The 19379-nt window shown below is 32.0% G+C and overlaps 5 protein-coding genes across 8 annotated transcripts in view; 1 reads left to right on the top strand and 4 right to left on the bottom strand.

The window, feature by feature from the left end:
• Positions 1-2455: 2455 nt before the first annotated feature.
• Positions 2456-6614, bottom strand: LOC122515020 (DNA primase large subunit-like). The gene is made up of 2 exons (XM_043632159.1): positions 5528-6614; positions 2456-2989 (listed from the first exon to the last, which is right to left on the bottom strand). Exon 1 carries the CDS (start codon positions 6611-6613, stop codon positions 5696-5698), a length of 918 nt encoding a protein of 305 aa, XP_043488094.1. The 5' UTR covers position 6614; the 3' UTR covers positions 2456-2989; positions 5528-5695.
• A 381-nt stretch (positions 6615-6995) lies between these two features.
• Positions 6996-9743, bottom strand: LOC122515012 (tubulin alpha-4 chain-like). The gene is made up of 6 exons (XM_043632146.1): positions 9488-9743; positions 9153-9397; positions 8820-9047; positions 8474-8732; positions 8241-8393; positions 6996-8168 (listed from the first exon to the last, which is right to left on the bottom strand). Exons 1-6 carry the CDS (start codon positions 9659-9661, stop codon positions 7899-7901), a joined length of 1329 nt encoding a protein of 442 aa, XP_043488081.1. The 5' UTR covers positions 9662-9743; the 3' UTR covers positions 6996-7898.
• Positions 9744-9833: 90 nt separating this feature from the next.
• LOC122515039 (ankyrin repeat domain-containing protein 39-like) lies at positions 9834-16046 on the bottom strand. 4 transcript variants are annotated; one of them, XM_043632207.1, is made up of 4 exons: positions 15741-16046; positions 15340-15521; positions 15044-15268; positions 10575-10639 (listed from the first exon to the last, which is right to left on the bottom strand). In XM_043632207.1, exons 2-4 carry the CDS (start codon positions 15419-15421, stop codon positions 10635-10637), a joined length of 312 nt encoding a protein of 103 aa, XP_043488142.1. In that variant the 5' UTR covers positions 15422-15521; positions 15741-16046; the 3' UTR covers positions 10575-10634. The 4 variants fall into 4 exon arrangements, with proteins under 4 accessions (XP_043488123.1, XP_043488113.1, XP_043488142.1 ...); XM_043632198.1 differs by lacking the exon at positions 10575-10639 and adding an exon at positions 12396-12518 and having other exon boundaries at positions 15741-16038; XM_043632188.1 differs by lacking the exons at positions 15340-15521; positions 15741-16046 and adding an exon at positions 9834-10438 and having other exon boundaries at positions 10510-10639; positions 15044-15131.
• Positions 12672-14106, bottom strand: LOC122515031. The gene is made up of 2 exons (XM_043632167.1): positions 13211-14106; positions 12672-13134 (listed from the first exon to the last, which is right to left on the bottom strand). Exons 1-2 carry the CDS (start codon positions 13698-13700, stop codon positions 12809-12811), a joined length of 816 nt encoding a protein of 271 aa, XP_043488102.1. The 5' UTR covers positions 13701-14106; the 3' UTR covers positions 12672-12808.
• A 664-nt stretch (positions 16047-16710) lies between the features above and the next one.
• LOC122514935 (nuclear receptor coactivator 2-like) overlaps positions 16711-19379 on the top strand; it is a 42430-nt gene continuing 39761 nt past the window's right edge. Inside the window, exon 1 of the mRNA XM_043632121.1 lies at positions 16711-18440. The gene's annotated coding sequence lies outside the window, so the exon portion shown is untranslated. The remainder of the gene's footprint in view (positions 18441-19379) is intronic.

The raw sequence follows: 19379 nt of genomic DNA, 5'->3' as shown, positions 1-19379 counted from the left end.
TCTTGTCGTTGTCGTTGTCGTCGTTGTTTCCCATGCATTAGAATTACAATGTAAATACGTTAGGAAAAAAAATAACACGAAAGAACAAACAAAAATCAGACTCCAGTTGCAACGAATCATTTCGTCAGCTGTTATTATCTACGATGAACAACAAATAGTATGAATCAAAGAATTATTTATTTTATTCGAAAGAAAGATAGGAAGGAAATTGATGAAGTATTCATAAATCGTATTTAAACTGCCATTGCAAGACTGCAATGTGCCGCTAAATTTGTTCATTTTGAAAATGAATAATATGCGTAAACTTGGGAAATAAAATTTTCATTCGTACGTACGTATAATCAAGGTACAACTTTCAACCCCTGTATGAGTCAGTTGTTCGTACTGACAATGAGACTTTTCCGTGAATGACCAGTTGTACATAGGTCGTTGTTAGTAACGAAAAGGGTTAAACTACTCTAAATAAAATCAGCGTCCCAAAAGTGAGGGTATCCTCATTCCATAATCGTTATTTCGTAAAATGTTTTTCATTTTTGTTTTTTTCCAATAATTTCATTCTCTTTTTTCGAGCCACCTTTTCAGCTGGCATTCGTTGAAGGTTCACTGGAATACTTCGAATTTACGGACGAAGGAATCGAGCCGTGAGCCCTTCGCTTCGATTAAAAACAAGCAGAATGAGAGAGAGAGAGAGAGAGAGAGAGAGAGAGAGAAGGGATCGATACGTCAGGACTGAAAAGTTGTACGCGAACGGCACGTGCCCGGAAAACCCGTGGAATCTAAAAAGATGCATCTATATGTCGTCTAATCTTTTTCCTCTAATCACCGACGATAACGATTCGATTGTTCGATTAATCGATCACCTCACGATCTATCTTTAAATTAATCGTTACGATAAATCGTATACATATCACGTTTATTTTTGTTCAAACCAATCAACTCGGAAGCCGAACGGTGATATCGATATTTATTAAATGATTAATTTATATTTAAGAAGAGAATTTCCCCTATTATCTTTTAAAGAATATTAAATTTTCAAATGTGTGATACGATCGATTATAGATAATTAAATATTCTTTCATAAGATTGATTAACGTTCGAATCAATCTGGCTCTATTAAAATTTCCCTATTATTTTCATATATATATATATATTTATATAATTATATTTATTTATTTATTTATATATATATTTATATATATATATTATATAATTATATTTCATATATATAAAAAGAAGAGAATGAATATAACGTATTACTTAATAATGTGAAATTAATATTCGACGGATATTGTCTTTTAACAGAAAATTATAATCGTTTTGAAGGAAAATAAGCGTAAAATGAATATATGACAGATTACAACATATTGTTAATTAATCTTCGATAAGATAGGTGGGAACGCGAAAGATTGTTGAAAAAATATAGTAAAGTATAAATGATGAAAGTTGCGTTGATTATCTCATGAACGATGCACATGGACAATGGATGGACGAGGCATGAAAGACTCATGAAAAACGCATGAACGACGCATGTACGACGTAGTCTAATGCATGGATGACGTATAAATGACGTATGACGTGGATGACGACTCAAAGTTGCATCGGTGACACGAAAGAAAGGGGAACAAGTTACAAGGCCCTCGTTTTGTCGACACTTCGAGTCTTTTGAAAGTATTCTTCCTTCCTTCCTTTCTTTCGTATTTTCCAGAAAAATATATCAAATATCGAAATGGGAAAATTATGAAAAAATTGTTTAATATATAAATAAATAATTTATTTATTCGATTGTCATGCTACCATTTCATTAAATCTCGTTAAATATTGTACAATAACGAGTTTTTGGATTAAATTAAGTTCATTAAATATTATATATAAAGAAATTATGTACAAGTTACTCGTTCGATTAGTTTAATTTTGCGAGTTGAAAATAACTCGCGGGATCAGATCCATACGAGAACGGTCAGGGATTGTCGCAGAAGTCGAAGATGGTGCTGGTTTAGGTGGTCCTTGGAACATGCAAGTTTTAGCAGTTTTTAATAGACGACCGTTGTTCGCGGTTCGCCAATAAACCGTACGGACCGCCTGCTTTCCGGCTACGTAACTAACTGCACCGCCAATCAGCATCTGTAAAAAATCATCACATTTTTTATTCCTATAATTATAAAATAATGATAGAAATTTGTAATATTGGAGTAATTTTCATTTTTTTGTCATTCTCTTTCTCTCTTTGAAATATAAGAAGATAAAACACTCGTGAATATTTTCGAACAAAAATTGACACATAATATAATAAATATTTCTAATTGATCACACACTGAACTATCCCAATTAATATTCATTTATATAATAATATAATATTATATATATAATATTATATTATAATATAATATATATAATATTATATTATAATATAATATATATAAAATATATAAAAGGGAAGAAAGAAAAATAAAACGTACCTTTGCTATTATGTAGGCTTATACTGGTTTGAATGACTAGATTGTAGAAATATAACTGTCTTCCCAGTTATATTAGAATATCTTTCGAAATGCCAAAGTAAGGCCTCGATGTTTAGTTTCCTTTTCTCTACCTCATTCGTGGTTCGTTGGAAGTATGATAGACGACTGTGATGAGAATACGCTCACTCCCGGATAATTTATACGATAAATGGAGTGTCACGCGTCATCGAGATAAGAATGTTAGCGTCATTCACGGGGTACAATTCGTACCGAGTACTCGGAAAATCTCTCACCGATTGGTTCTGGGATAAAGACGTTAAAAGATTTTTTTTCTTCTGATATATTTATTTATCTTAGTTTTTTCTTTGCTCTCTCTCTTTCTCTCTCTCTCTTCCGAACGAACGAAACTCGTCTAGCAAAGTTTCCTTTCTTTCGATGATTGCAATGACTCGAGTATATCGTGTTTGATTTTCATATTTTTATATTTGTAAAACAATAATTTTCCGTTCATCGATAAAAGACATCTCGTCCACCTACGGAGATAGTAGTAGTAGTAGTAATAGTAATAGTAGTAGTAGTAACGCTTGAGAAAGTTTCGATCAAGATGAGTTGATGGAAAATTTATGACGATTGAAATTATTTAATACGTATTAAACCAGTGGCCTGTTCTCAAATCATTTCCGGATAAAACGCAATATGAGTTTGCGAATTATATCGATAAACAAAACGACGTTAGAACGTTGTTCATTCGATAATAACGTGAATAATCGTTGAATCATTTTTTCCACGTGTTTCCTTTTTCCTTTTTGTTTTTTTTTTTGTTTTCTTTTAAATATTTGCCCCTTTTTATTATTTTTATATAAAAAATGGAAACCCGTTGAAATCGTCTAATTCAAGACGTACAATGTCCAACAATCGTTATTACCTCGTGTAATAGGTGATATCTAATTGAATTGAAAAGAAAAGTAAAAAAGATTAGGTGTACCGGTGCCAATGAGTCTAGAGCGGTAACAACTCGTTTCCTTATCTTTTAAAGAGCACGCTTCTTTCTTATCGCTGAGTACTTTATTCTCTTTTCATTCGGCTTTGTCATTATTTTTTCTTTTTTTCTTTTCTTTTTCTATCTATTTTTTCTTGTTTTATCATTTTCACGAGCACATCATATTTTTAAGACATGATACGAGATAAGATATTGAGAAGATGTATTTTTAAACAATTTTAATCCATCGCACGTACAAAGTCAATTTTATAAACTTTAATAGTCTTTCGTATAATACATATCTACAAGTATTGCGTCTAAAAGAACATCTACTCTCTATATTTTAATAATTATTCGATCCTTTTAACAATTTAAACGTTTCTTTATGATATTCTTATTATATTAAAGTGAGAGAGAGAACGAATAAAAATATATGTGAAACAATGAATGTGGAACAAATAAATAAACCAAAGTATTCATATGTTGTTTCACTTACATCAGATTAAATGTAAACACACCGAGTCTCCTGAATAATATTTATTTGCAACTAAATCTACTGGTAATTACATAAATGAGAGAGTTTTTCAAAATATTCAAATAATATAAAATCAAACAGTATATTTTCGAAACTACATTATTATTACGTAACCAATTACATTATTATACATTAACAAACATTAAATGATATACAATTGATTCGTTGTTTCGTTTAACAAATTGTCAGAACAATTTTCTTTAATATAATATTCTTGTATATTTGATTCCTTGCATGATTGTATAAGTGAACATATGAAAGAGAAGTTTTTATTATATATATGTATATATCTGTAATTCAAAGTCCAGAGAAATATCTTAATTACTCAGTAATGTAACAAATTCATTAAAACGATGTCATATCATGATTATATATTAAATATTACTAATAAATAATTATTTTTTTTTAAATATTCCTATTAGCGTATTTTTTATCTACAATATATATAAATGAAGTAAAGTAAAATTTATTTAACTATAAGTAATAAATTAAATTATTTCTAAGTGTCTAAGAAATAAGGTCGAGAATTTAAATATTTATAATATGTTCCTAAAAATTAAAAAAAATAATATATACTTTTTATCAGTGACCTATATAGGATATTATACCATGACGATTATATGTATATTTAATAATTTTTTCTACAACATATATAAAAAAATGTTATCACGTTAAACCATTTCTACGAATCTACAGAATACGTCAAGCTTCTAAATGTTTTTAAGACCATAAAAGTTAATAAAAAATATCTAATAGCTTGGAAACATATTAATGAATGTGTTCCTATTAATAGATTCATTATATCTATATATATGTATGTTACCGGCATAGTGGGAAATTCGGCAATGCTAGCAATACCCCGGCATTGTTCGCAATACAAAGCGTCTTTTGACAAATCCGGAAATGTATTCATATGAATATCGATCTAAACATAATAAAATCTTCTCCTACGAAAAGTAACAGTGGGCCCTTCGCATCAGCATTGACTAAGTTTCAGTTTATAGAAGTATGCATAGTGTAGCGACACGAAAAGTCTCAACAACCCGCACCATGCTTGCTTTTGTGTGTGTGTGTTGTGTGTGGGTTGTTTGAGGAGGGTGAAGATTACGTATGCTGTGTGTGTCTGTTGCTCGATAATGTATTTTTTTCAATATTACCTAAGTAAGTAGCATTTAAAAGTCCGTACAAATTCTTCTGTTTCCAATTTTGTCAAAAGACGCTTTGCATTGCGGACAATGCCGAGGTATTGTTAGCATTGCCGGATTTCCCACTATGCCGGTAACATGTACACTATGAAATGCATTTAAACGTCACCCTCGGATTCGAAGTTTTGACGTTTTTTCTAATTTCCAATAGAAATCTAGATTTTCTGATAGTTAAGATCGTTTTCTCGTGACGCAAAAATTAAAGAAATGTAAGCGGATCGCATGATGATACAGGAGGTAGCACGAGAAAAGTACTTGTCACATCATCTTGACCGCTCATTGGTTGGAAATGACACAAGTAAGATCCAATGAAAGTACAGGAAATAAGTAAAGATGGTCGGTAAGTACTTACGGTAAGTTACCATCGGATCTCCAATGGTCGATAAGTCCTTATGGTAAGTTACCATCGGATTTCTAAGTAAAGTAACTACCACTAGAGGGCTCCTTGATTGTTTTTTAAATGTTGACTTCTCATTATACAGAATATTATCAAAAACTCAACATATTAGATGAATTACAATTAAGATGAATCATCACTACTGTTATATTCACTATAAGTATAGCGAAAATATTCTGCAGGAGAATAAAATGGTTCATTTCTAAGATGATTGCTTGTGGCTTCGTAATATTTCATACATGCTCTTTGATAATTTTGCGATGATGATAAAATTATAATATCTTCAATATCTGAAAATTCAAGCTGATACTCGGTTAATTTTTCTTTAAGTGCTACATTTGTTAAAGTCTTGAATGGACAACCATAACATTCTGTTGGTTTTACATCCAAATTTATAATTTTTTCACATGAATGACAGCTATAATGTTTCTGTGCGTTATTTTCGCCATATAAATATTTTAATCGATATCCATAGTCTTTTTCAAACTTTTTTATACTCATTTTTTTTGTAAATTCTTCTTTCCACAAACGCATAGCACCTCGGAGAGAAACGCCAATATTTTTTAAAAATAAAATGTACTGTAGACGTGCTCCATGTTTAAGATGATGATCTTTTCTTAAATTTTCATGAATCAATCTCATACAAAATGGATAAACCGATGATAACAAAGAGTCCAATTTATTTACAGATGGACCATGGTAAATTTGTATTGCATGTTTCCTTTGCATATTAAGATAATTAATTATGGTATCAAAGATGTCTTGTAATTGTAAGTTTGTGAGTGTAATTTTTGGATCATATACATTTTTTGCAATTTCTGCATCTTCTGCATCTTTTGCATCTTCTATATCTTTTGCATCTTCTACATCTTTTGCATTTGGAACTATGGTGTATCCAGCAAATAAATTTTTTTTGAAGTAACAAGAACATAATCCGGCTAATTCTTTTTCAGGTACAAAAGCCATACCATTTCTAAGAAAAACTTTGCGCTCTGCAACTAAATCTGGAACTGCTTGAAATGGGACTTTGTAAAATTGCATATTTATATTTAAATTACTCACTTCAATAAATTTTTCTAAATCTTTTTTCTCTTGTTCAGAAATATCATAAGTTTGGATATTGTTAATGATAAAAAATGCTTTTATCTCTTCGTCAGTCAAAGTTGACAATCTCCAAAGAAAAAGTTTTTTTTCTTGAATAATAAACCATCTTTTATGCTTTCTAGGACAAATTGTTTTTAAAACAAAATGAGAAACGTTATCTCGTAACCTTAAAGATGTTATTTTCTCCTGTATTTTTAATTTGCTAGGACCATTTATAATATTGAAAAATGAATCATAGTTGTTTTTGTTCAATTCACTTAATAATATTTCTTTACATTGACGAGCTGTTCTTCCAGGACCAGTTTTCATAAATATCTTCTCTACAAGCAGTAAAACGTCTATTCGTTGTAAGCACATTAATTTTATTTCGCTCAAGTGACAATTTCCAATAGGGTAAGATTTGTAAAATTGTAAATCGTGTAAATCATATTCTGCAGGATTCGCAGACATATTCGTGTTACCAGTAGCTATCATTTTAAAGATGATACAATATTTAAAAAGGTATAACAGAATCACAGTAAGCTACCTAATTTAACCATTTTTATTCTGAATTGACGATTATTATAAAGAAAAATATGATACGGGTTAGAACTAACTAAAAATATTATGTATTTGATTATTGTACTGCGTATAACCTATAATATTAACTTGTTGTCATTTTAAAATTGACAGGTGGAAATGTTTCTAAAATTTTAAATCTACGTGACGTCACCTCCGCCAAAACCCCATTGGTTGTTTATTCCGCGGTAATATTTAAAAGTTGATAATTGTAATTAATTTATTTTTCAACAAATAGATAGTTTTTATTAACTTTTATGGACTTATATTATTCCTAAAAGTCTATAGAATATGTCGAGCATCAAGAAGTTTACAATTTATGCCTGGAAGTTTAATAAATGAATTATTTAATAACTGATAAGTCATTTCTATTGTAAATTGGAAAAATGTCAAAATTTTAATTGAAAAGCGGCATTTAAATGCCTTACGCGGCAGATATAGATTTTTTGAACAAATCAATAAGTACTGGTAATTTAAATAGTTTATTATTTAACAATTGGACAATTTTTTATTAACTTTTGTGAAGGAAGAGTTAGAAATATATGTAGGGACAGGCAAGATCAGAAGAGTTTGCAATACTGAACGCAAGTAAAAGAAAATATTTCACATAATAAATTATTTAACTGGATGAAAATTGAATATATGTCAGCTATTTATCTATTAATTATGAGCTATTATATGACTCGACTTCTTTGTAGTCCTCGATAAGCGCAGCAGTATCATCTATAGCGTCTTGAAAGACTTTTTCTTCCATACCTTCACCAACGTAGTGATGAACAAAAGCTCTTTTCCGATACATCAAATCAAATTTCTGTCCAATTTTCGTCCATGCGTGTCGGATTGCAGTGTTATTACATAACATTGCTACAGTTCTTTTCGAGTAGGCTAGATCACCGCCAGGAACCGTCGTGGACGGTTGATAATTGATTCCTACCTAAAATAATAGAGACGATTAATTGAAATTCTATCGCAATGTAATATGAACGAAAATGATTCTTGATTTTACCTTAAACCCAGTTGGGCTCCAACTAACAAACTGTATGAATCTTTTACCCTTTAAACTAGCAATGGTCTTATTAACATCACTTGGACTTACATCGCCGCGGTAAAGCAAACAGCAACTCATGTAAGCACCCGTACGAGGATCGCATTTTACCATCTAAAAAACGATGCGAGCAAAAGAGAAAGTTATATCATTTATATACTTTCTCGTCCTAGCTTAATCTTGCTATATTTTACTTGATTGGCAGGCTCGAAACAATCATATGTAATTCGTTTAACGGACATCACCGTATTAATTGCTCTTTCAGGTGTAGTTATAGGAGCGTAAGTTACCAAGGGGAAGTGAATTCTTGGAAAGGGTACTAAATTCGTCTGTAACTCTTCTAAACTGACGTTGACAGATCCTTCGAATCTCATCGATGCTGTCACGCTCGATACTATTTGAGCTTGCAATCGATTGAGATTCGTATAAGTTGGATTCTCCACATTCAAATTCCTACGCATATAAATGAATAGATATAAGTAAAAGATATTTCATGAATACAAGGAAAAGTATAAAGCAATGAATAAAAGAAATTAAAACCTCGCACAAATATCGTATAAAGCTTCATTATCTACGACGAAACAACAATCCTCATGATCTAGAGTCCCATGAGTTGTCAGTACGGAATTATAAGGTTCGACGATTGCCGTGGATATGTTTGGTGCTGGATAAATGGCGAAATCTAATTTCAATTTTTTCCTATAATCTCTGTTGAGATATTCTAGCAATAAAGTAGTTAACCCGCTACCAGTCCCACCACCAAAGGATCTACAAAATAAATAAGACACGCTTCTCACTATTCGTCTTTAATGCTGTTAATGCTTGATATTAAATAAGAGTATTTATACATAATAAGTTAAATTTAGATTCTACCTGAAAACAATGAAGCCGCTTAATCGAGTACAAGCTTCACAGATGGATTGAATACGATCTAGAACAAGATCGATTATCTCTCTGCCGATTGAATAATATCCTCTTGCAAAATTATTTGCTGCATCTTCCTTCCCAGTTATCAATGATGACGGATCAAAGAGATCTTTATAAACACCCATTCTGATCTCGTCCACCACACTTGGTTCTAAATCCACTATCACAGTACGAGGCGAATACTTTCCTGTCTAAAGAATCATACCAATTAATATTACATACATATTAATATTTTGTATATTATAATATTATATGTATTCTTACATCTAGTAATATCTCACCTGGGTTGGTCCATAGAACGTATGATAACATTCGTCGATAGGACTGTATCCCCATTGAAGAAAACCATCAGGTCTCAGACCATGTTCAAGACAAAATAATTCCCAACAAGCATTTGCCATTTGAGTCCCAGCTTGACCAATGAAAATAGTGACCACTTCACCGCTCGTGTTCATTCTTTCTATTTGTTTTCCATTTCTTTCAACTTCTGAATAGCTTGTACAATAGAATTTTGTAATAATCTTAGTGAGAAAACAATGAATGTATGAGCAACATATTTTCAAGAGAATTTAGGAGATTCGCCGAGAAGGTTTTTTTAACGAAACATCATAATTAAATTAGCAATAATGACGGCTATTATACTTTATTTATTTATTAAAGTTACGATCATCATTGTGACATCTGATGATGATCTGCATTGAAGTTAGATCGAAATATAGGTGACTTTTTTACATTAGTCGATTATTTCTAAATCGAAGATAATAAACGATATAAGATGAAACATATGAAATAATATTATGAAGATAAAAGCGATAATACGTCGTTACAATATTCATTAGCCAATTGTTTTGCAGTACGATTTTTCTTATCGACGATAGACAGATCCGAATGTGGAATCAAAATTTGACAAATGGAGACGCAAGCAGCAATAATAGCTCTATGCAGAGCAGTATATTCATCAGCGTCCTTCAAATTTGCATTAGCACCATACTTTAACAAAATTTCAACGACACGATCGTGTCCTTGAGTAGCTGCTCTATGAAGAGCAGTTGCTTGGCCGCAACGCGTTTTAGCGTTTACGTTAGCTCCATATTTTAACAACATTTCACAAATCTGATAATGTCCATTTCGAGCTGCATAGTGAAGAGCCGTATATCCAGCTGAATCTTCGATATCTGCCGAAATTTCTTTTCTTAAAAATCCTTCTACTTTGTCTTTATCATTATATTGAGCTGAAAAAGTAATATTCAATTGAAAGTTTATTTAATAATAAATAAAATTGTAAAGAAATCATTTAACTTACCTGCATACCATATGCCTCGCTCGAATTCGATCTCTGACAAGGACTGACAAACACCCAAGTTGACGGATAAATCGCAACAGGATTCTACTCCTTTCTCATGCTTACTTTCCTTCGCCATATTTTCTTTAATCTGTAACTTATTATGAGACCCTTAATTGATATGTTTCAATCACGTCGATTTATTTATTATAATATAATAATAAACTTAAACGTATAGGAAAAGAAATAGATTTCTTGAGTTATTGAAAAAATTCAAATACTTTTTTATATGTATACAAGTACGATTTAATTTCTTCAATAAAGAATAGAATACATGGATTTAGGAATTATAGAATCGAAGGTACATGAACATATATATATATATAATAATAATAATATTAATAATAATAATAATAATAATAATGAGAAGAAACAAAAACATAAAAAATAAAGTAATTTAAACATAAACCATGTGCTTTGAATAATAATACAATAAATCATTTAATAATTTGTATTCATCTTAGCATACACAGAATAATAAATCACCAACACATTGGTGTTAGAAATATTCATTTTTAATTGGAGCTGCATTTTTTAATAATCGATAAATAATCGCTTCAAAGAAAAAATCATTATAACAACGATAAAAACTGACGAATCGATGAACGTTATAAATATGAGTTACTTAAAATACTTTCTATTTTTTTCTATACATTTGTAAAAAATCTATAAATTTGCAAAACTTTAATTCAATATTAACAATAAAAACTTCATTTTTCAAATAATAAAGATATAAAGCAAAGAGAGAAACCATCATTTTTATTTAATTTCTCAACTATCGAGAATTTATTTTATTTTGATTATTTTGAACGGATGTTTGCCTTTTTTCTTATTAAATCGTCATTAGATACGATCTAAAATCTAAGACATACTCGGACACTATTCGTATAGAAAAATTCGCACAGTTGCTAGTTAGGATTACTAGGTCCATTGGAAAACGTGTTACATATAAGTACTTGAGTTCACTTTAATGAGTCTAAAAACACTCAGCAACAAAATATTCTTTTTTACGTTATATCATACATAGGCGTCGTTATGTAATCGTTTAACAATTCTATTTTCTGTATATTTATCGAATTATGAAAATAGGCTAAACTCTGTAATTATTTTTTCTTTTTGTAAGAAAATGTATAAAAAGTATCTATTATTGTATTAATCGAATAAAATAATGACTAAAATAGTTACTAAAAATAGTTACAAATTGAATGTATTCTTTACAAATAACAATTCGTTATGTTTGGTCCGTCCGCATTTATTATCAAATGCTTATACTGATAAATTGCTAGAGACTAATTATCGGCAGACATAAACAATAAAAAGTGAACGATCATCTATTAAGTCTATAAAATAAAAGATAGATAATTTTTCTCCAATCCTCTTTGATGATTACATTAATATTACATATTGCGCACAAACTACTGGTGTGTATCTTTATATGTGCATATTTGTGACTACAAGCATAATCCTTAAAAATATTTTAAACTTCTCGTTGCAGCGTCCAAAGAATTTCAGCTTCTCCGGTACTACAAATAACTCGATAGCCTAATTCAGCTAGAGCATTAATAACTGAAAAAGGTCGTCCTAAAAAAAAATTGTTAACGATAAGTTACAATGTTTTTTAACTATTAAAAAAAAAAACAAAATAATCGATATATTTGATTTTTGCCATAAATTTAAAATAAATGTATAAACTCTTGTTCTTTTTGAATGTAGGAAACTTTAGATGAACCTTTGATCAGAGCGCCATTGACCACCGTCGAAGTGGAGCTTTGGAAACGTTTGGTAAGTGCCAATAGTTCGTCTGGTGATAATTCAAAGACAGATGATTCGGTTGCATACGGCGATCCTCTTACGCCAACGTAATAGTAAGATTCACTCGTAGCTGCATTAATCCATTTTTCAGGCACTGCACTGACTACCTCCGTTATAGGGTCAATAGAACTTTCATTAGACTTCGCCATCTTTTCCTTCTAGAAAAAAATAATTACAATGCGATGAGAAAATAATGAAAGATTTTTCATGTTTCTATGTCTTCTTTCTCTGAATACTTTTCTATGGAGACAATTAAATTATTATGTACAGACTCATTTTTATGCAAGGTACAATGATTTAATGCAATAAACTTGATGTGAGTTTGTTTAATTTTAAATAATCTTCATAAATTCAGAAAAATACTTTACAGAAGTAAGAGTTATAATGAATCAATATTATATTAATAGCATTCATTATTAGATAAATTATAAATTATAAATTAATATCCTCAAATTTTGTTCTGCTCGATTATTCTCTTTTCATGTTCCTCTTGTAATTGCATCATTCGCATTTCATAAGCCCAACGTATTTCACTTTGAGTTTTGTCTCTTTCGTATTCCCACTGAAATTTTTCCAATTCCAAAGTTTTACGGCGTAGCTCCAATTCAGCAGATTTTCTTAATGCCTGGCTCTCCAATAATCGTTCTTGATATATTTTACTTTGTATAGATGAATAAGTAGTATCACGCATTGACAGAAGTGGCCATCGTGAAATTCTTTTCGATGGTAGGAATTTTTTATGACGAACTGAACTTGTATGTTCTTTGGATTCATCTGTGAAAGCATTTAAAACATAAATATTTGTATCTCTAAATCATTTTTTTTATAATATATAATATTTTGAAATTACCAATTTTAGTTATCTTTATATTAGTTTGATTCATGTCTTTAGCTTTTACAGTTGCATTTGTATCACTTTTGACACTTTGAACATTAGTGTTATGATTTGTGTGTGATTTATCCTTCGATTGTACTATTACTTTTTCGTCGCGCTGAATTGTTTCTGATATTTCATCCATGTAATAGCGATTTTTATAATACCAATCTTCTAGATCTTCCAATTCTATGTCAGTAACACGTTCCATCGAAGATTCTTGCTTTCGTTGTTTTTCATTATTTTTAATGCCAAGAGTATCAGCTTTGTTTTTTTTATCATTTCTTAATTGTACAAATTGTCGTTTAATTTCTTCTGGACACTTTTCACAACGTTCTAAATGTCTTTCCATACGCGCTGCATTTTGTTTATAGGAACGATCACAATATTTACAAAAAGCAACAACTTGAGAACCATCGATTTTTTTGTTATAATAATTCCACACAATATCACATTTTTTCACCATTTTTATTTAATTTAATGTTATTATTAACCATTAACACAGAAACATTTAATTTTTCAATCTAACGAAGCTAACAATAGCTTATTATCCTCAATAATAAAATTTAAATATCATAAGTGATAACCTCAAAACGAGAGATCTATAATCGAAGATATTTCTCGTTATTGAAGTTTGCATTTTTTATATACGAATCATTGTACTTGTAACGAAAGATAAGACAAATTTATTATTTCGAAATATAATTTGACATTGCAAATAAATCGTGAACAATACGCAATTATAGAATTAATTGACGTATAACGAAAAAGTCTACGCGCTTGTCTCCCCTATCCATGTAATTAGTTTTATCGATCGTCGAGGTTAAAATTTAAAATTTAAATGATGCGAAGAAGATAAAGATGGATGGTATTCATACCTGTTGTTTTTCGTTTCCACTTCTTTCCATTTTCACACTATAATTGCACTTCTACCAGTCAATAAATTCATACGATGAATGACGCATTGTAATCGTGAATCAAATTTTGTTCAATACTATACGCGCTACTATACACGTAGTACTACTTAAATACGACATGAAGTAGATTCACAATAGCAATGAATGAAAAAAAATACGGGAGTATAAGTAGAAATTTAAAAACAAATCGATAACCTTCGGAAATACGATTATTCTTTTAATCGAAATCATAAATAAATGAATTATTCTACTTTCGTTTGTATCACGTTGTTGCATGACACGTGATAATTTCTCTTCGTTTATAAACCAATGAAAAATAGCAGGTATATCATTTTAATATCATGATTGTATAGAAAAAGAGATTATTTATTTTATTTTCATTGGTTCAGATAAGATATGATATACTAAGCAGTTATAATTTCATACAAATGATTTTCTGCCATTACTTGTACTTTTAATGTGCTACTTGAGAAAAGGTACCTTTGCTACACTAACATTGAAAATTTTATTTAAATTTGTAAACATCAGTAGGAAGTGTCACTTAACATTAACATTATTATCAAGAACAATATGCTTGATTCGACATCGTGTTTATTAGATTTTCATTTATTCTACCGGTCAAGACGAATAATAGTGTTGGCTAAACCCTGCATATCAACGATTCTAAATGTATATTATTTTTCTTAGTATAATGAGTAGTTTTTATTACTAATTTTAAACAGTTATCTTAACAGTTACTTAAGGCGATCTAAATATTCGATAACTTATTTTGGAATGTTTATTTGGTTAACGCACATAGACAATAATTTGTTGCTATGTCAGAATATGTTGTATAATTTTTAAATTCGATAAATAAAAGTTTAATAGAAAGAAATCTATTGGTAAAACTTACGTGTTTTTATAACAAGTTCAGGTTCAGGCTCGGAGAAATCTTTTCTCATAGTCCACATATATTCATTGTAGTCTTGTTTGACACTAGTACTTGAAGATGCCACAACCTTATATCCAAGGACTTCCAGAGCAGTTAATATTATACAAGGGTGTTGTAAGTACACTATCGTAGAATCGTCACAGTATCCTCCAGAAGCAAAATGAGTAAGTTGTTCTATATCCGATGCTAACAAATGATTAATCTATCATTGTAGTCTCTTCTACTATTGAACAAAAAGGTTACGCAGAAAATATTACCTTTGAGTCCTGATACTAGAACTCTCCAAGGATATCTATGACTATAAGATGCTAAATTACCACGTACTAAAATGTATGGCATCTGTGATAGTTAAGGCAAATGCTGGAGATACGTTGAACTACTTCTATTCATTAACTTTTTATGCTTAATACTTAAATTAACATTTATAAACTTTAATTCACTGAAACATAAAATAATCAATATTTATAACTCTCATATATATTGTATAATATTGAATATTTTTCTCATATTAACTTTTAAAATGAAATACTAATTAGCGAATATTATAGAAAAGTAATATTTGAAAAGTAGCGGGGGGATGTAATTCATTGAAAGAATCGATATTTATATATATACTTCCGCCTGTTTAAAATCTTGATCGAGTAATTTGCTTACATACGCTATATTTAAAGATGTTTCGTAATGTACAGAGAACATGAAACGTTTCTTGCTTCAAGAAACGAGAAACTTTCACTTTATCAAATGCGTCATAGGATAATTTATTGATCAAAATTTTATATTCTTATACGAAATCTTGAATATTGGATATTTCAAATAATTCCATAAGATGCACAATGGTATACACGGAGCCCATATACTTTCCACCGGTACCTTTAATTTTCTCCGATACGTTTATATACGTATAAAAAAAATATTCTCTTTTTATATATATATAGTATACACCTTGCCAAAGTCATAGACGCGCGTACAAGAGTTACCTTTTAAGAGCGCTAAATTCAAATATAAAAACAATCAACATCTGGACAAGCGAACTTGTGACATATTAAATATTGCAAATCTAAAACGACGAGATCTATTTGCTAAAGGAGATTTAGATTATATATGATATAAATAAATATATATTACATTCGGCAACTTTCTCTCTTTCTCTCTCTAATTCGAAATATAATTTGACAGGATGAAAGGTATGAAGTCGATTATTATGGTAGAGGTCTCCACGTTCACCGATATAACGGGGTATTTGGATTGGTTAAGCGAAAAGTAATCAAACCAATGAGAACCAACTACAAGGTTACCATTAAGAAACAGCATTTAAAAATGTGGGACGAGAATAAATAGAAATGAGAACATTCTGTTTGTAAAATAAAATTTACTCTAATTATAGTAAAGAATTTAGCTCAATCAAATAGGAACACGTGTATACAAATATATTGGTTTTCTTTTCTTTTTTAACTTGACTGATATGTTTTCCCAATGCATAATATTCGTGCACTTGATAATGAACTAAGGAGGAATCGTACGTATTCGTTAAAAATCGTTCGTTTTCGTGGGTCGAATCATATTCGTCGAGGTCGTGTTGAGATAGCAGAGTGTTGCCACCTGGCGGAGTACCTTCTGTACGGGCAAGAGTATAGTGTGTTGCGTGTACTCAGTCGTTTCACAAATACCGCGAGTGTTTTGCGTGTTGAGCCCGGCCGCGTTTCTTCGCGAAGGTAATTCGTTTTCTGCGGGTAAAATAATCATTTTTCTTTGGATAATAGATCGTATTGGATATGCGTGCGAGTGTACGTTTCCTATTATTGTAAGTTTGTGCCTCGAAGGAGTATAACGGTTTTGTGGAAGAAAATCTACACTCGTCCGACGGTGGTGCCTCTCGGTCGAGTGTGTGTGACAATCGCGAGCAATGTAACCGTTCCGTGACGTCAGACACGGCTAATCAAGTGCACACACGGACACTAGATTTGCGCACTCGCGCACATCTATACATTGGCGACACGTACTCTCCACGCCGCACCGCACCGCACCGCGCTGTGCCGCCGCGCCACGATCGTAGAGAGCGTGTACGGGATCGTGCTGTGCACGGAGATAAAAAGAGAGGGAGGCAAGGAAAATTGTACGGTAGCACCGACTGATAGAGGAAAGAAAACTAAGGGCGTGGAGAGGAGAGAAGGAATACGAGAACGATAAGAAAGGAGATACGACGAAGGTTGTCGAGGAGAAGAAACACCAAGGAGAAAGACAGAGACGGACGTCTCTCTTTCTCATCCATCGAAAGAGAGACATGGGCGGACTTGAAACGACGAGAGAAAGGCCTTCCTTTTCTACTTCTCTTTTTTCATCGAGGATGAAAGTTGTGTCGGGCGATGCCTCTCTATGTAGAATGCATATATTTCGAGCTTCTATGACATATAAGAGAGAAGTTTTTTTTTAAAGCTAGAGAGCAGTAGTGCAGGAGTGCGACACACGGTGTGTATACGGTGTATGTACGCGTAGTGCTCGCGTGTGGTGTACTCGATAATAGGAGTAAGAGAGATAGATGGTGAGGGGAGTGGGAAGGAGGTGGGGGAAAGTCTTTACCGTGCTGCTACTGCTGCTGGTCAGTGGAGGGGAGAGCGCGAAAAGGAGAGCCGCGATCGCGTCTCGTGGCGCCCCGCTGTGCTTTTCTGCAGAAAACTGTTGCAACCTATACGGCTCCGTTCCATCCTTCTTGGCGTTAAAAGGTGGATGTAGAGGAGGCTGAGAAGCGAAGAAAGTAATGAGAAACGCATTTAAGAATGTGCTCGAAAGATTGAACGATTGCGGATTTTATAGGAATGCACGTTGTGTTGTGATAAAAAGAAAAAACATCCAAAGGAGGACGTCTTTTTCGTGTTCGTTTTCGCGAATTAATTGTCTGAAGTGTGCGTTATTTCGTGTGTGCGAGAATCGAAGAAGAGGAGAGTGTACGACGTTGTCGTCATAGTCGATAGAGGCCGATATTTACGCGTGCGTCCGTTACGATATAACTGGAAAATGGTCTTTCCATCGGATGACGAGTGCTGTCTTTAAATTATAAACGACAAAGACAAAGAGGAAGAAAGAAAATCTAACATCGTCTCTCTTCCTTTATTCTTCTTCCTGTGTTGTCGCGCGTGCTTTTATTTTTTTTCTTGGTATGAGATTCGTTCGTGTTGTTACTTGTGTATGTGACTAAACGTTTTACGGCGAAGCAGCACAAAGTTAAAGGGAGAAAGAAAGAGAGAGAGAGAGAGGGAGAGTTTTTGTGTGTTAGAGAAAAGTATTGGGGAGGTGCCGTCTTCTTATCCTGACATGGAAGAACGATTCTTATTCCCGACATCGATGAGCAACATCAACGTCGGTAAGAAGCTATTTTTTGCGTCGTATTTTGCGTTCGATATCATTTTAATGTCATATGCTATTCGGTACTTTGTTAAAAAGTTTCTACACGCGTATTTATCCTTATTCTCTTTATCCTCGTTTATTAGTTTACTTATTTAGCGTTATTTTCATTTTTGTCCTTCGTAAAAAAACGAATTATTATGCACATAACCTCTCTTTTTCTTTCTACGGGTTGTCAACTCGATGAAGCCTTCTAGCGTGTAGCTACAAAAATGTCGAACATCGAACGTTTGTAGAATAAGCAAAGAGAAAATTAATTGAACGAGAAGCGAAGGTGAAAATAAACATTAATTTTATGTGCGTCTTTTCAAAAAGTTAATTTATTTTGATCGTAGACATGTTAATAATTTGAAAGTGAAACGAGGTTAGATGAGATTGTCATTGAAAAATCTAGGTATCGTAAGAATCGTTCGAATTTGAGGTTATGTGACATTTAACTCGAAAATCGAATAACATTCGATTTAAATCCCGAACAGATAAAGATAAGAACATTTCAAAGACGGAACTGTCAAGGTCTTATAAACGTTGTAATTATTTAAAAAATGAGAAGACATTCAACGTAAAAATGAGAAGAAAGAGATCCAAAATCTCGGGGAAAAAAGTATGCGCGCGACGATTCTCACTCTCTCTTTTCTTTCCCCTTCTCTCCCTCTCCTGCTGCTCCTGCCCCTTCCCTTCGTTCCCCTTGTCCCTTTGGCGAGACGAAGCTTCGTGGAATCGAAGAACGTAGCCAGCCACCTTCGCACGGCCAAATGCGCATGCCCCGTGCGTTAACGTTACGAGATATAGAAGTTTGCAAACGAAGAGGCGCGTCACGAAACGTTCTTTCGTTCATTCGTTCATTCGTTTAATCGTTCACTCGTTCATTCATTCATTCACTCGTTCATTCGTCCGCTCG

Source organism: Polistes fuscatus, unplaced genomic scaffold (genome assembly GCF_010416935.1).
Source record: "Polistes fuscatus isolate 324 unplaced genomic scaffold, CU_Pfus_HIC Scaffold1, whole genome shotgun sequence".
Taxonomy (NCBI): domain Eukaryota; kingdom Metazoa; phylum Arthropoda; class Insecta; order Hymenoptera; family Vespidae; genus Polistes; species Polistes fuscatus.
This window is presented reverse-complemented; position numbering and strand designations above follow the sequence as displayed.

What these genes read in the sequence shown, in the direction of transcription:
- LOC122515020 (XM_043632159.1), bottom strand. Translation starts at nt 6,613, where the DNA reads ATGCAATTTTACAAAGTCCCATTTCAAGCAGTTCCAGATTTAGTTGCA.
- LOC122515012 (XM_043632146.1), bottom strand. Translation starts at nt 9,661, where the DNA reads ATGAACACGAGCGGTGAAGTGGTCACTATTTTCATTGGTCAAGCTGGG. An exon ending in AGCGGCTTCATTGTTTTCAG is followed by an intron (nt 9,048 to 9,152) that starts GTAGAATCTAAA and finishes TTTATTTTGTAG; the next exon opens with ATCCTTTGGTGGTGGGACTG. An exon ending in TTATACGATATTTGTGCGAG is followed by an intron (nt 8,733 to 8,819) that starts GTTTTAATTTCT and finishes TTATATGCGTAG; the next exon opens with GAATTTGAATGTGGAGAATC.
- LOC122515039 (XM_043632188.1), bottom strand. Translation starts at nt 10,627, where the DNA reads ATGGCGAAGGAAAGTAAGCATGAGAAAGGAGTAGAATCCTGTTGCGAT. An exon ending in GCGAGGCATATGGTATGCAG is followed by an intron (nt 10,439 to 10,509) that starts GTAAGTTAAATG and finishes TTACTTTTTCAG; the next exon opens with CTCAATATAATGATAAAGAC.
- LOC122515031 (XM_043632167.1), bottom strand. Translation starts at nt 13,700, where the DNA reads ATGGTGAAAAAATGTGATATTGTGTGGAATTATTATAACAAAAAAATC. An exon ending in TATAAAGATAACTAAAATTG is followed by an intron (nt 13,135 to 13,210) that starts GTAATTTCAAAA and finishes ATGCTTTCACAG; the next exon opens with ATGAATCCAAAGAACATACA.